The sequence below is a fragment of the Pestalotiopsis fici genome, assembly GCF_000516985.1.
Source record: "Pestalotiopsis fici W106-1 unplaced genomic scaffold PFICI_Scf_2, whole genome shotgun sequence".
NCBI classification, from domain to species: domain Eukaryota; kingdom Fungi; phylum Ascomycota; class Sordariomycetes; order Amphisphaeriales; family Sporocadaceae; genus Pestalotiopsis; species Pestalotiopsis fici.
This window is the reverse complement of record NW_006917092.1, coordinates 2821552-2836507: the sequence shown is the minus strand read 5'-3', so window position 1 is coordinate 2836507 and position 14956 is coordinate 2821552. Positions and strand designations below refer to the sequence as shown.

The following is a 14956-nucleotide window of genomic DNA, read 5'->3' as shown; positions in this document are numbered from 1 at the left end:
GTTGTCAAGTACCTACATACATTTTTTCTTATGTTTTTGACTCAACCCCAATCTGGTCGCCCAGGTTTCCCCGGATTTCGGCGACGTGGGTGACCTGACCCACTAAAGGTCCAGTGGTTTCCAAGGTTTATTCCAGCTTCCAGTCGATAAAGTGCGCGGGTTAAATATGGCACTTGCGAAACTTCCCCGCCAACATCTGCCGATTCATCTTACCGGGCTCAACTCTCATCCGGGCTCTCGCAGGGACGCCATGGCGAAGCCAAAGAGCTCAACGGCGATCCAGCGACCCTTTTCTCAGTGGAGAATCGCCAATCATCGAGTCCATGAACTAAGCCGTCGTCATGTGCTGAACCCCTCCAAGTGTCCCAGTGGAAGCTCTGAGGGGTAAAAGTTTACCCCACGCTCAAGCTACGCAAAACATCCGGGTTCAACCTCAGAGACTTTATAACAGAGAGGCATATGCAAAGAGCTTCATACTAGCATTACTTGCTGATCTGGTTTTTCTACCAAGACTCAGTTCTGGTCTCACTGTAAGGATCGATTTCACTTTGTTCAAAGGTTGCTTCAAAATGTCTCCTCCCGGTATGCTCGCCGTGACGATGCAGCCCAAGCCTGAGCTGCTTGAGGCGCAATTCCATGAATGGTACAACAACGAACACGGTCCGACCCGTCTGCGTCTGCCTCAGATCTTCACCAATGGGCTCCGGTACCGACAGATTGACGGCAAGGAGCCGACTTATCTCGCCGCCTACGATGTGACTGCCATGTCGCAACTCGAAACCGAGACATACTTGACGCTCCGAGCCAACCGATCCCCGCGCGAAGCAGAAACCATTGGCCAGGTTGCCGTCGTCAGATATTTTTGGGACTTTGTCACAGAGAAGAAGTCCCCTCTCTTCCTCCCGATCGAGAAGCTGTCCAACGACGAAGCCGAGGGACTGACATTGGTCGTCGTGCAGATCGAGCTCAAGGGCGATCAAGCAAAGTCAGAGGCAGAGGTCGTCAAGTGGTATGAGGAAGAGCACATTGATATGTTGTCCAAGGTCCCCGGCTGGTTGCGCACGCGCATGTTCCGGACCTCGACTCTCGAGTCCGGCGGTTCCACGTACATTTGGGCCCTTCACGACTACACAAAGGAGAATGGTCTGAATGGCCCAGAATTCAAGGCAGCCACTTCTACGCCTTGGAAAGAGGAGGTCATGGAGAAATATGCAAACATCAAGGACCGCCGGGTCTTCTCATTGTTCTACGTCTTTGGACCTGCGCCTAGGGATCTTTCGTCCCTGTCTCAGTTGCCCGCTGAGAGTTCCACGTTCACGTCGGCCGATGCCAAGACAGCAACAACCAACAAGCCAAAGCCAGTTATAGCTTCCTACATTACCGCACCCGATGGTCTGTCGATACCCTATAGGCTCGAGGGTAACCCGGATCCCAAGGCCCCAGTCATTGCCTTTTGCAATTCATTGCTCACGTCGTTGCACATGTGGGACAAGTTCGTGGAGCTTCTCAAGGTGCATAGACCACAGTACCAGATCCTCCGCTACGACACCAGAGGTCGGCATTCCATCCCATCGCCGACTCCGGTGACGCTGGATAAGGTCTCTGATGACCTGAGCTATATTCTGGAGGCTCTCCGCCTGCCTAAGCTAGACACCTTGATCGGTGTATCAATGGGCGGTGCTACGACACTCAAGTTTGCGCTCAAGTACCCCGAACTGCTGAACAAGTTCATTGCATGCGACTTCAACGTCGCATCAAGTGCTGCCAACACGGAGGCCTGGAAGGGTCGTATCTCGATTGCGGAGACCCCCCTCGAGGATGGAAAGCCTGGCATTACCCAGCTGGCAGGTCAGACCGTCGAGCGCTGGTTCCACCCAGAATCGATGAAGAAGCCCGAGACAGTTCAGTGGTTGACCGAGCAAGTTGCTACCAACGACATTGAAGGCTTCCGCTATGGATGCCAGGCACTTTGGGACTACAATATGAAGGCCGACATGAAGGGATGCAAGGTCCCTGGTTTGTTCGTCGTTGGAGAGGGCGACGCCAAGGGTGCCCTGGTGAAGGCCATGGATGGCTTCAAGGGTGAGTTGGGCGCCACGGGTGCCGAGCTGGCCATTGTCCCCAATGCGGGACATCTGCCCATGTGTGAAAACCCCGAGGGTTTCTGGAAAGCCGTCGAGACGTATATCTAAATCAAGCATACGAAACGCGCCATAGCAATAATAAGAGATTCCAGCAAGTATTCACCGTACGTCCGCCACGCGACGTTTTATTCTCAACCGCCATATTTGATCAGACTACAACTTGACCAAAGTCAGCTGAGCACTCTGATTTGTGCCGTAGGGTTTTGAGCAGAAGAGACTGACAGAGAAACATCGCCCGCAACTCCAGCTTTTCAAGCGGATTAAAGACAGGGGCAATATACATAGATATAAAGCTAACGAATGTCAACTTCAAGGGTTCCAGGTGCTGCTTATTAGTGCCCGCACCCGCACTCCAGATTGCCCCTTGAGAGAAAAGCGCCGAACAGGTGGCCCATCCGCCTAGGCCCAACAACATGGACAAGGACAGGGACGCTTTGATTCCCATATATCGTGTTGGAATTTTTGATTGCCTTCACAATATTAAAACTGTAGTGACGATCATGAACACCGCCTCGAATGTCAAAGAGGCCTCTTGCTCTATTTGCCTGGCTCGAATGGCTTTGAGGAATTTGAGCAGTTGGAATGACAGCGCAGCCGCTACAACGGAAGCCCAGACCCCAAGATCTGACAGTTAGCAGCGGCCTCGACTTCCGCATTGGTAAAGGCGAGTGGTGGTCCTGAATCGACAATTGCTTCCAACCTAGGTGGTCATAGGTCCAGGCTGTGGAGTTGGCTGCCCATCTCCCGCGATCTTACAGACTAGCCATACCGGACCGACGACGATCTCCCGTGAGCGACCTGACAGCATCTTTGTACGCCTGACGACACATCTAGGCCGGCAAAACTTGGTATTCCGAGAGATGATGAGCAAATTAGAGCAGTAGGAGATTATCGTAGTACTCGATCCTGCTCATGTTAAGGACCAAAAAATAAAATAAAAATAAAAATAAAGTTTGATCAACCAATTAGTTCTCCCGCTATACTTGAGATAAGATGGCTTTAACATGAGGTAAGATGATTCTTGTTATTTCCCCTTCTGACATTGAGGCTTTGAGCTGGAGCCGCGTGCTTGGTCCTACACCTCAGTCAAAGCGCTGAAGACGAATCGTGCGCCTGAATCCTTGACTATTGGAGATAGCTTCAGGATGCCACTATCCGCGCGTATGCTGGTACACGTCCGGCCCAGTCCCATCGAGGCTCAAAAGGGCCTTGGCAAGCCCAGACACTGCCGAAATGGCAAGTCGGAGCGGCTTCAGCTAATATAGCGTGACACATGGACAGCCGGGACCTCACGCCCGTAACAAGAACGGAGCTTACGAGTCAAGAGTCGCCTTTGCACTTATTCAACCTAGCCCGTCACTTTGACAGTTGACTATTGCAGGCTTTTTACCTGCTAGCATTCAGAGTCCCCTGACGCCGACATACTCGGACACGGTTCTGATTCGCTGGCCCTATAGCGCCTCGACTATTGTGCGGTCTGTGAAGAGAGCTGATGTCTTAGCTGCCTTTTTAGCCCCTGGCGCCAATCACCCAGCTAATACTATAGTAGTACAGATGGCAACCACAACATCTCGTGTGGTTACAACAAACCCTCGATGCATGATGATGGGGGGAGGTTTTTTCGCTCACTGCCCTTGAGATCGGATCTCGATTGACAAATCGTTTGTGGGCTACTCAGGTCGCTCGGAGAGGTTCCGCCGCTAGGAAAACTTGCTAAAGCCCGCGGTATCTGTGACTATTCCCACTCGCTCGTCAAAATGGCCGCCAGGCCGGCTGACCATTGGCAAACTTTTTGTCAATGGATGGAGATTTCGTTCCGCGCGCCTGGGTGGCTTCCAATTGCCGGAGCGTCCGGGAATTTGCTCCCTCTCCCACAAGGTTGCTTACATCTCTAGAGAGGGATTACGGTGGTAATGAATGCTCTTGGTATCTTCTGGCCAAGACTCGATATGATACTAGATGGGTGTTCGTGCCATAACTAGTCAAGCGTCTTACCCTGTAGGGCGAGATTCTTTTTTCCTTTGCCCACTACTGCCGTCTGCGGGCAGGGGGGTGATATATATACACTATTTCCTAGGTTGCTTTCCCTTTTCCTTTCTGGTATCGTACGATCGTACGATTTCTCTTTTCTTCATCCTTGTTCAAGCTATTAGAAAGTGCGGATCACGGTCAGTCAAACCATGTCTGGATTCCTGCGGACTCGGAATACGGCTGCCACAACAGCCGGGCATGACGAATACGAAGTGCCCATGGTGGCTACGGTGTGCAGCATTATACTCGCCGTGGTATCCGTAACCCTGCTGTCTGCATTCTTTGGTTCGTCCTATAGACTTGTCTCAATTACCTTGCGTCAGACTATACTGACTCCCAAACCAGGGATACGCTTTATCCAGATTAGAGAATGGAGAAAACTTCCATTGGTCGGATGGGGTAAGTTGTATACTATTGAAGCAGGCAATGGGCCTGTATGGCTAACTATCGCACACCAGTCATTTTTGCCATCTATATCGACTCATGGTTGTTTGTCGCCATCTCCAGTGTCCTTCGATGGGGCCCGGGGATTAACATGAATTGGGACATGTGTTCTGCAGCCATCTTTTTGTGCTTGGCCTGTTATCTATCCACGAAAGTGAGTCTATCCCATTGCATACTCTGATGGGTTACTGAAAAGTGCTAACAATGTTCTCAGATTGTATGCTTCTCTACGATATTCACATTTGGCTAGTCTCTAACATTTGTAGCTCATATATTTCTTCCTGGTTGAGAAAGCCGTAAGTTACTGATTACCGACCTCAGCTCTTTAAGGTGTATCTTATTCTTACATTTTATAGTTTGTTGTATGGGGCGACAGAAAATCACGAATGAAGTCCAAGCTTTATTTGTTCAACTCCTTTGGAATGCTAAGTAAGTCACTTATAGCGACCACTCCAAAATATTAACCTTTTTTCTAACACCAAGAAAGGTGTATTCGCCATTATTGGTATCTTCAATTTCATATACCGCATCACCTATCTCGACAATGGAAAATGCGTGATTGGAATGCAGAGACCAGTCTTGATTCCTCTGGTGTCCTTTGACCTTGCTGTCAACGTATGTATAGCCATGCACCATTACCCAACAAGCCTGTCCTCTAAGACAATAGTCCAGATCTACCTCACGATTTTGTTCTTGATCCCCTTGTGGAAAACATACTCGTTTAATATGAAGAAGACGACCGGAAACGCCAAGCTCCGCGATTTGGTCGTTCGAACATTTATTGGTGCCGTCACTTCGACCATCACCTGTCTGCTGTAAGTCCTCCTCCTCAATTGCCTTAATACTAGTGCTAATAATAGTAGAAACATTGTCATAATGATGGCACTAGATGGCGAACGTAAGTACATGGAGGACATTGATTGGTCTTTGCACCCATGTTGATGCCGAATACTGAATGCTGACGATTATGCCCACTACTAGCCGGATGGATGTGCCTCATGAGCTGCAATATTGACCGTAAGTCAAGTTATCCATACACAATACGTTGCAAAGTCTGCTGAGCAAGATATACTGACAACGCCTCGGCAACAGTCCTCTTTGACGCAATCATCGTCCAGTACGTCACCTCGCGGGACAACCGCGGCACCCAGACAACCAGGAGCTACGAAAAGAACAACAACCACACGGCCGTCACCGTTGAGCGCTCCGTAGCCATCCAACACAGCAGGACCCGCAAGGGCGGTGGCAGCAGTGGTGGCGGCATGCTCGGCATGGGCAGCAGCAACAAGGGCCACGACATTGTGGAGATGGAAGAGGAGATTGGCATGTCGGACATGGGCGTGGCGCCCGCGGGCAGCACTGCTGCGTACAGACTGTCGGAGAGGGATTCCAAGGGAGACTATGCCAGCGAGCGGAGCACGAGCTCGGTCAATGACATGGAGATGGGGAATAGCACCAATGTGATTGTCATCACGAAGGACTCTTATTGAGACGGGCTTTTCCTTTGTCGCGATTTCAATAACCCTGTATATATGAATTATGTCACAAATTTTCTACAATAATGTTTAAAGAAGTCAATGATGATATGAAGTTTCTTTTATCCCTTGGTTCAGTCACACGGGTCGTTACTGAGAAACTAGAACTTCTCAGAATGAGGTCGCAAGTCCAATTCTTGAGTAAACGCAGATTTATCCTGAGTATGCAAGTACCAATAACTTTCTGCAATCTGTTTGAGTCTATCAGCATTATGTAGATCATTTCACTGCCAATCCCGTTACTTACTGCGTCGGGTGAAATCATGACTTGATCTTTACCGGCAAATCCCCTCGCACGCGGCGTGTCAATCAGACCATCAATAATCACATGTGCAACATGAACGCCGCGTGGCCCAAACTCACGGGCGAGCGATTGGGTCAATGCTCGAAGAGCAAATTTACCGGCTGCAAATGATGCAAATTGGGCCGATGCTTTGAGTGAAGCCGTAGCCCCTGTGAATATGAGCGAGGGGGGGTGCGGTGCCTGGGAGACGGCGTCTAGGAGCAGAGGCAAACAATGTTGCGCATAAGTGAACCCGGCTCGCCTATACGTTTTCAGTTCTTTCCGTCAGCAACAGTTTTCACAGTAAAAGTACAAACGGTCCCCCGACAATGATCAACGAGGAACACCTACACCGTGCCGTCCAAACTGCTCTCGAGATCTTCTGCCTTGAGATCCAAAAAGGGCTTCATGGCAAAGCCTCCATTGACATTATAGACAGCGGCAGCAAGTTTGCTATTGGGCATCTCCTTCTTAATGGTAGCAAAGGCAGCTTGGACCGCTGCAGGGTCGCTGACATCGGCAGTGATACCGAGGGCCGTGCCGCCCGCTGCCTCGATCTCATTGACGATACCATCAAAATTCTCTCTCCTGCGCGCCAGCAGTACGGTTGGGTAGAGCTTGGCAAAACGGAGGGCAATTGACCGGCCTAGAAGTGCATTTCTTAGCAATGAGCCGGATCACAACATGGTAGGTTTGGCTGATTTACCTGTGCCGGGTCCAGCTCCAGCCACAAGGGCAAAGAAATCTTTGGCTATCGGCATTTCTCAAGTCAAGAATAAAGGCGCAAAATACACAGAAAAGAGGTGGAGCCTAGAGAAAGTGACTTAATCATGGGCAGACAATAACAAAAACACAACGAAATGAATCCATATGTACATATATGATTTAAGGTTTTTGTGCATGATTCCATGACGCAGCTCTTCAGCTCATTGCTAGCATAAACGCGAGATGCGCGCACGCTATGTCAGCAGTGGTCTTGGCAACTTAGAGTTGCTCTTCATTTGTAAGCGTCGGAGTCCGATGTTAGCGCGTGTGTGTTTTACTCTATTTCTCACTGGGTCTAGGCAATGTTGTAGCGTAGATATCGTGTATACTATCCACTAGGTCCTGCGAATGCCTTTCCGGGTATTGCTGATCTAATCAAAGTCCGACTTCTTGGTGGAAAGATCTGTCTATTCAATGCTTCAACCAAATGTCCAATCATGGCGATACAATGCACTGACTCGTTCTCTCCATTTTTGTAAGGTTTGTACGGTTTCGTGATGCTTCGATACATTCTCCATAGTGATTTGTTGGAAATATATAACAGGATATTGTTCCAAATCATGATGTAGTCAATTCATCCTCTCAAAGACATTCATTATTCACTTACTATTCTACTACGTCTGTCCAAATCATTATCATCATGTCTAAGATCTTGACAGTATTCGGTGCCACGGGCAACCAAGGCGGTTCCGTCATTCGAGCGGTGCTTGCTGATAGTGTTCTGTCCAAGGAATTTTCTATTCGTGGCATCACTCGCGATGTTTCCAAGCCTGCGGCCAAAGCTCTTGCCTCGAAAGGTGTCGACGTTCGCGCCGTGAGTTATACCACCGCTACAAACTATTCCTTAACATGTGATTGACCAGAAATAGGCCGATATGAGCTCCAAAGACTCTCTTGCCAAGGCACTCGAGGGATCCCACAGCGTTTTCTTGGTCACGACCCCCGATTTCATGTCTGGTGGGCCGAGCCAGGAACTCAATCATGGCAAGAACGTTGCCGATGTTGCAGAGACATGTGGCGTCCAGCACCTCATCTTTTCGTCCTTGCTCCACGTCACAGACGAGACAAACGGACGCTTGAAGCACGTCGAGCACTTTGACATGAAGGCCGACGTGGAGCGCTACATTCGTGCAAAGAACGTCCCAAGCACGTTCATCCTCCCTGGATACTTTATGAGCAACTTTACAGCCTTGCAGATGATTAGAAAGGGCGAGGACGGCGTCTACAGTCTGGCCTATCCCGTCAGCGACAAGGCCGAGTTTCCGCTCATTGACACGGAATCTGACATTGGTATGCTAGATTTTTTACCTTGCAGAATGACCCGAATAGTGACTAACATGAAGCCATAGGTAAATACGCTGTTGCAGTTCTACGAAACCGTGCCAAGGTCATTGGAAAGCAGATCCTCGCGGCTGCAGATTATTATACTCCGACCCGAATCCTCTCAGAGTTTGAGGAGGTTACGCAGAGCAAGACACGCTTCGTTCAACTAGATGCTGAAACGTACAAGAGTTTCCTCCCTGCTCCCATGGCCCAGGAAATGTTGGAGAACCACTTGTTCATTGAAGAGCCTGGTTATTATGCCGGCAAGAGCTTGCAGGAGTCTTTGGACTTGCTTGCCAAGGTGAACTTGAAGCCTACCACTTGGAAGGACTTCTTGATCAAGAACAAGGCTGCACTATAGTGTACAGTCGGAGACCAGATGCGGTTGAATGCAACGGCATTGACAAATTGCGAGACTAGGATTACTTGTCTCAAGCATTCCATATAAGTACTAGGGAAAACAAAGATGCATCAATTTTGCAGTTCAATTTGTATTGGATGAGCCACAACGAGCATGGCGCAATGAGTATGCTTCATACCTGGCTATGCTTACAAGTTACTTTAAATGTGGGATTGCGACGCTATCGCCAGCGCTGACGGGCATCACCTTCGGCGACGCAGTAGTGCTCAAGTGCTGACCGTCTTATACGGTCGCCCCGCCTCCAATTTATATGTTTTGCAATTTTCGTAATTATGACAGATGATGTGATTCTTTCGAAAAAGATATCATACTCCAACTCGGGTTAACCAAAGTTGGCCTGGCATACCTCTTATCTGTGGATATATGGGCGGATCCATAGTCGGGAGTACATTCCGCGAAGATTTTATGATAGACTGCATAGGCATGTGTTCCAGAGACAAAAGCATGGTGGTACAACAGAGTCTATGACATGCATGATTATAGATGACAAAATGGCCAGCAGCTGGGATATCATATAGTTGGTTGAAATAGTTTGAGGCTCATTCGAGGTTACATTGGCCTCTGCTGTAGGTGGGAGAAAGGCAGCCATGTTACGCCATCGCACCCCAGATTGATGTGAATCGAGGGGCTGGCTGAGGGATGTCTCCGAAAACCCCACCTCAAGGGTCGCTATCACCTTCTAAGACAAGATTAGCCTGAGTAACCATGAGATCATTGGGTTTGTTTATGAACTGACCCGATAATTTGAATCTTCTTTCATTCTTTTTCTCTTTATTTCTCAACATCATACAACGAGTCGAGAAATATGGGGTCTGGAAAGGATTTGGGCGAACTGCCACCCTATAGTGCAGTCGAGAGCCAGCAATGGCACAAGCGCCGGCCACGGTCACTGCGCCGCTCGCGCGGGCTCAAGTATCTAGCGCTGGCCTGTCTCGGCTTCATCGTCTACGCCCAGTGGAGACAGCTATCGCCGTCGTCGAGGGCCGGCGCAACCACGACGCTGTCCATTGAAAAGCTCGAAGCCGACCTCGCTGTCTGCTCCAAGCTCCGGACCAAGCCGCAGGACCCTATCGGTCTGGGCCGCGAGCGCAATGCTCGCTATGTCGAGGGACACAAGCCCACGCTCATCAAGAATGCCACCGTCTGGATCGGCGAGCCCGAGGACGGCACCAGCGACGAGGATGCCCGTGCCGGCAAGGGCTTCTCTTGGGTCACCAGTGACGTTTACCTCGAGCACGGCCTCATCAAGAAGGTCGGAAAGGACCTGGATCTGACTTCGCTGGCATCCGACGTTATCGTATGGGACGCCCAAGGTCGCAAGCTCACGACTGGCATTATTGATATGCACAGTCATACCGGTGTCTACGGCATTCCTGAGCTCCGTGGTAATCAGGACGGCAATGAGATGTCCTCGGACATTACTCCATACGTCAGGTCAATTGATGGACTCAACCCTCTTGATGACCAGATTGAGATTATCAAGTCCGGTGGTGTGACCACTAGTCTCATCCTGCCCGGATCTGGTAACAATATTGGTGGCGAGGCTTTTGTCATCAAGCATGCCGTCGGAAAAGAGGATGGCCGAAACGAGACTTCCATCACAGACTTGCTCGCCGATCCCGACCGCAACTGGAGATACATGAAGATGGCCTGTGGTGAGAATGCCAAACGTATCTATGGCAAGGTCGGTTCCCAAGGCCCGGTGAGCAGAATGGGAGAGTCGTGGGAGTTCCGCCATGCGTTTGAAACGGCGGCGAATTTGATCCGCGCTCAGGACGATTGGTGCGCGCAGGCCGACGCGAACGGCGTCCATACCATGTCTACCTACCTCCCACAGGAGCTAAAGTGGGAATCTCTCAGTGCCGCACTCCGTGGTCAGGTTCACATCAATACCCATTGCTACACTATACCCGATCTCGAGGCATTTGTCGACCACACCAACGAGTTCAAGTTCCCCGTCCGTGCCTTTCACCACGCCCACCAGACGTACCTCGTGCCTGAGATCTTGAAGCGCGCCTGGGGACCCAGTCCTCCCGCATCGGCTCTCTTTGCCGATAATATGTGGTACAAGGCCGAGTCTTATATCGGCTCGGAATATGCTGGCAAGATCCTCTACGAGAATGGTCTGACCCCCATTTACGTGAGCGACAACCCCGTCATCAATGCTCAGCACGTTCTACATGAGGCTGCCAAGGCTTATGGGTACGGTCTTCCCTATCACGTAGCATTGGCTGCTGTGACGACAGCTCCAGCCGAGCGTCTTGGACTTGGTCAACGAATTGGCAAGGTCAAGGCTGGATTCGATGCCGATATTGCAGTCTGGGACAGCGATCCATTGAGCCTTGGAGCTGCTCCTGTACAGGTCTGGATAGACGGAACTGCTCAGTTTGAGAACCCGGTAGAGCTCGACAAGTCGTTCCTCGCACCATCAAGCTCTCCCCGAGGAGCCGTGGACATTCCAGAAGAGCCAATCACAGTTTCCGACGTTGTCTTCACTGGCATTTCCACGTCACTCTTGCCCGAAGCACAAGAAGGCAAGTTTGACGGAGACAATATCACGGTTGCCATTTCCCAGGGCAAGATCCAGTGCATTGGATCGTGTGCCAATGAACTTCAGGTTGCCGCGCAGTCCGGCACAAAGGTTGTTCACCTGAAGAATGGATACATTAGCAAGTCATTTGTGGCCTTTGGCACTCTCATTGGCCTCAACGCCATCGACTCGGAAGCGGACACGGATAATGGCAAGAGCACCGAGCACTTCAGTCGCGGTGTCGATGGTCTCCGCCTCGACTCAAAGAAATTGCAATTTGCTCACCGATACGGCGTCACACGTGCAATTACTGCCCCCAAATATACTGGACAAGGAACGCACTTTGGTACTAGCGTTGGCTTTAAAACGAATGCGCTTCATGTACTTGCGGAGGGCGCCATCTTTGTCGATGATGCTGCTGTCCACTACACGCTGGACAATCAGTCCAAGAACTCTGGTGGTTCCATCTCAGCTGCCCTGGGAAGCCTGCGCCACAAGCTGCTCAAGGCTGTCGACGCTGGCAACATTTCTGCCGCCGATGCATTCACCGAAGAGGCTTATCTCAAAAAGGTCGTCAACGGCGAGATCCCTCTCTCGATTACCATTCACACTGCCGATGGCATTGCAAGTGTTTTGAAGCTGAAGAAGCAGATTGAGTCAGCGAGTGGTTCTACAATCAAGCTGGTCATCATTGGAGGCGCAGAGTCCCATCTTGTCGCCGACGAGATTGCTGCCGCCAACGTGGGCGTCGTCCTCTCGCCTCTATTGTCGTACCGCAATACTTGGGAACAGCGCAGAGCCTTGACGGGTGCTCCGCTGTCCAATGGTACCGCCATTGACAAGCTCCTCGATGCTGGAGTCGTCGCCGCGATTGGTCTCGAGGAGGACTGGCTTATCCGCGATATGGCGGTCTTGGCAGGCGTCGCCTACACGAATGGAGAAGGGCGCATTGGAAAGAAGGACGCCCTGGACTTGGTAAGCACCAATGTTTACAAGATTCTCGGACTGGCAACTCCCGAGGCGTCTGGGGATTTCATCGTCTATGAGGGTAGCCCCCTGGAGGTTGGCGCGCAGGTCAAGGCCGTTGGATCCGGATCCTCGACTGTCACTCTGATTGAATGATTCGGGGTACTGGTTCCAATGTGTATGTAACAATTGTACGTATACTTTACGTTCCAAAGCCGTATTGGGTCAATGCAATATGCGTAATAGCTCAATTAATTAAAATGTTTGTGTGATTCCTATGGACCAGATACACTGTGGCCGATGCTCTTGAGGTTAATACTGTTACAAGTTCTGGATTACGAAAACACCTGTAATAGAGATGGCCATCTCAGCATTCGCGTTCCTGGTGAGGTATGGGTGTATACTTGACGATGGCTCCATTCGGGATCTCGGTGGATCCTTGGCCGTTATTACTAGATTGTTCGTCGGCGCTCGGAAATCGACATGATGTCCTCGAGACCCACCAATAACGAAATGGTGGAGGTTGCCATCCCTTCCAATCCCTACACTATTAATTACTCTCTAGTGTCGTTTCATTCAGAGTGCAAAAAAGTCGCAAACATTGAGAGCCGCAAAGAAAACCGTCTCGTAAAAAGATGCTTGAGTAGCGACATCGTCATCAAACAGCCCACTTGGCTTGATTTGGTTGCCGCGTACAAAGGGGGGCACGCAACATGGCTTTATATAGACAGTCTTGAGGTGATATATATCGCCATATCTGCGCCAAGCTTGTTGACCTGAATTACAGCCAGTAACATTCATTTCACCTCGGCGCCTATTGATTTTTTCTTTTCTCCTTTCGGAAACGTTCATTCATTCGCCACATTCCGGTAAAAATACACGCGCAGGTCCGCCATGTATCGATACCTCGCTCCCGTGGCCGCGCTGTACCTCGCCGGGTCGGCGCGGGCCGAGTTTGGCAACTCGTTCTACCTAGGACCCTTTCCGGACGGCCAGGTCATTACCAAGGCGACGTACTCCATGGCGGCGCCCGACGTCCCGACCGGCTATGATAGCTCCGACTCGAGCCTGTGGCTGTCGGTATGGGTCGGCGTCCAGCCCCAGTCCGACGACGAGGACAATGAGAACCTCGTCCAGCCCCTGCTCAACTGGTGCCTTGATAACGAGTCCTGTGGCTGTGCTGCTGATGAGGACCAGTGGTGCGCGGCCGCCAACACGTATACGCCTTCTGGCCAGGAGGGTGAGGATTACGTCGTGGTGCCTACGGACGCCACACTCGATTTTGAGAGTATGGCCTACGTCTTTCCTCAGAGGTTTAATCGTTTGACTGACAGTTGTGTCATTTTAGTTGCTGTCAACTCGAGCACCAATCTGATTGACCAGAAGATTTGGATCAATGGTGAATTGGTTTCGCAAAAGTCTGATTGTAAGTATACGGTTGAAGAACATCATCTATCATGAACGGAGTACTGACTTTGCTTTTAGCCTCTGGCATGCAGCCCGGTGTCATTTACAGTGCAAACGAGTGCTCCGACGCCAACTGCGGTACCCTCGCCGCCTTCAGTAAGTCTGAACTTCTCTATGCCTCATTACCGGAGATCAATACAACTTGTAGACGGGAATTTCCGCCATGCTTTTGTTTCTTGCTTTCTTGAAGATATCGAGTGCTGATACGTGAATAATCCTCTAGGCTGGACCAACATGACCCTGACGCTGAGCGCCGCTGTCGACAGCATCGAGGACTACCTCGCGCTCAATGTAGCAACCTCCTCTGGCTTTACTACAACGGATGGTGGCCTGACCTGGCAAGTCGATGAGATTAACATGGGCACTGACACGGCCTGGAGCTAGGTATAATATCGCTTTTCAGGATCTTGAAACATATATGATAATCCATGTAATCTTGATTGTTGTTGGGAGGATACCAGCTTGTGTTTGCCCTCTCAATGACTATGACCAATTTTTCCATCTTTAGGCAATTTCTTTCTGGAATGAATGCAACCCGTAATTTTCGGTCACATATCGAAGCTCTTAAGCGTGGAAAACATACTGTCCATACCTGGCTTTTCATATGAAGAACCCCAGCTTGAGCTACACGGAGAAAGAATTCAAATACCAAATCATACAGTATTAAAAAAAGCTTAATTACAGTCGATTTCATTTCATCTTCGAATCGTCTGCTCGCATTCAAAAATTTCTCGAATTCTTTCCGGCAAGCCAACAATCCTTGAAAGCCCAGAATGTTTGGACACTTACCTAGTTACCTATGCCATCGATATGACTGGGCCATTGGCGATCAAGCCGTGTGAGGAAATGCGAGCATTGACTTGACTCCTCAAGCTTGTCTTGCGCAATTCCCCAGCACCCTGGGTGTTCATATGGTTTGCGCTGAAAACAGCGCATGAGCCCTATTATCTCGTCATTTTGCTAACATACCTGAATATGTGAAAAACGCCTCAAGACTTATGGACTTCTCTACATATGCACACGTTTCTTTATGTGTTGCAGTAGTCA

At 50.1% G+C, this 14956-nt stretch overlaps 6 protein-coding genes across 6 annotated transcripts; 5 read left to right on the top strand and 1 right to left on the bottom strand.

The window, feature by feature from the left end:
* Positions 1–569: 569 nt before the first annotated feature.
* Positions 570–2192, top strand: PFICI_03048 (uncharacterized protein; the record flags this gene model as incomplete). Its single annotated transcript, XM_007831629.1, has 1 exon — positions 570–2192. One exon carries the CDS (start codon positions 570–572, stop codon positions 2190–2192), a length of 1623 nt encoding a protein of 540 aa, XP_007829820.1.
* A 2132-nt stretch (positions 2193–4324) lies between these two features.
* On the top strand, positions 4325–6109 carry PFICI_03047 (uncharacterized protein; the record flags this gene model as incomplete). Its single annotated transcript, XM_007831628.1, has 10 exons — positions 4325–4460; positions 4521–4574; positions 4634–4773; positions 4886–4915; positions 4976–5048; positions 5107–5234; positions 5292–5434; positions 5483–5517; positions 5601–5636; positions 5712–6109. 10 exons carry the CDS (start codon positions 4325–4327, stop codon positions 6107–6109), a joined length of 1173 nt encoding a protein of 390 aa, XP_007829819.1.
* Positions 6110–6255: 146 nt separating this feature from the next.
* On the bottom strand, positions 6256–7198 carry PFICI_03046 (uncharacterized protein; the record flags this gene model as incomplete). The annotated part of the gene is made up of 4 exons (XM_007831627.1): positions 6256–6345; positions 6402–6699; positions 6789–7083; positions 7144–7198. The coding sequence occupies 4 exons, from the start codon at positions 7196–7198 to the stop codon at positions 6256–6258; spliced, it is 738 nt and encodes a 245-aa protein (XP_007829818.1).
* Positions 7199–7842: 644 nt separating this feature from the next.
* Positions 7843–8886, top strand: PFICI_03045 (uncharacterized protein; the record flags this gene model as incomplete). Its single annotated transcript, XM_007831626.1, has 3 exons — positions 7843–8016; positions 8072–8492; positions 8552–8886. 3 exons carry the CDS (start codon positions 7843–7845, stop codon positions 8884–8886), a joined length of 930 nt encoding a protein of 309 aa, XP_007829817.1.
* An 865-nt stretch (positions 8887–9751) lies between these two features.
* On the top strand, positions 9752–12598 carry PFICI_03044 (uncharacterized protein; the record flags this gene model as incomplete). Its single annotated transcript, XM_007831625.1, has 1 exon — positions 9752–12598. The coding sequence occupies one exon, from the start codon at positions 9752–9754 to the stop codon at positions 12596–12598; it is 2847 nt and encodes a 948-aa protein (XP_007829816.1).
* Positions 12599–13336: 738 nt separating this feature from the next.
* PFICI_03043 (uncharacterized protein) lies at positions 13337–14293 on the top strand (the record flags this gene model as incomplete). The annotated part of the gene is made up of 4 exons (XM_007831624.1): positions 13337–13730; positions 13791–13868; positions 13928–14005; positions 14133–14293. The coding sequence occupies 4 exons, from the start codon at positions 13337–13339 to the stop codon at positions 14291–14293; spliced, it is 711 nt and encodes a 236-aa protein (XP_007829815.1).
* Between the last annotated feature and the right edge of the window lie 663 nt (positions 14294–14956).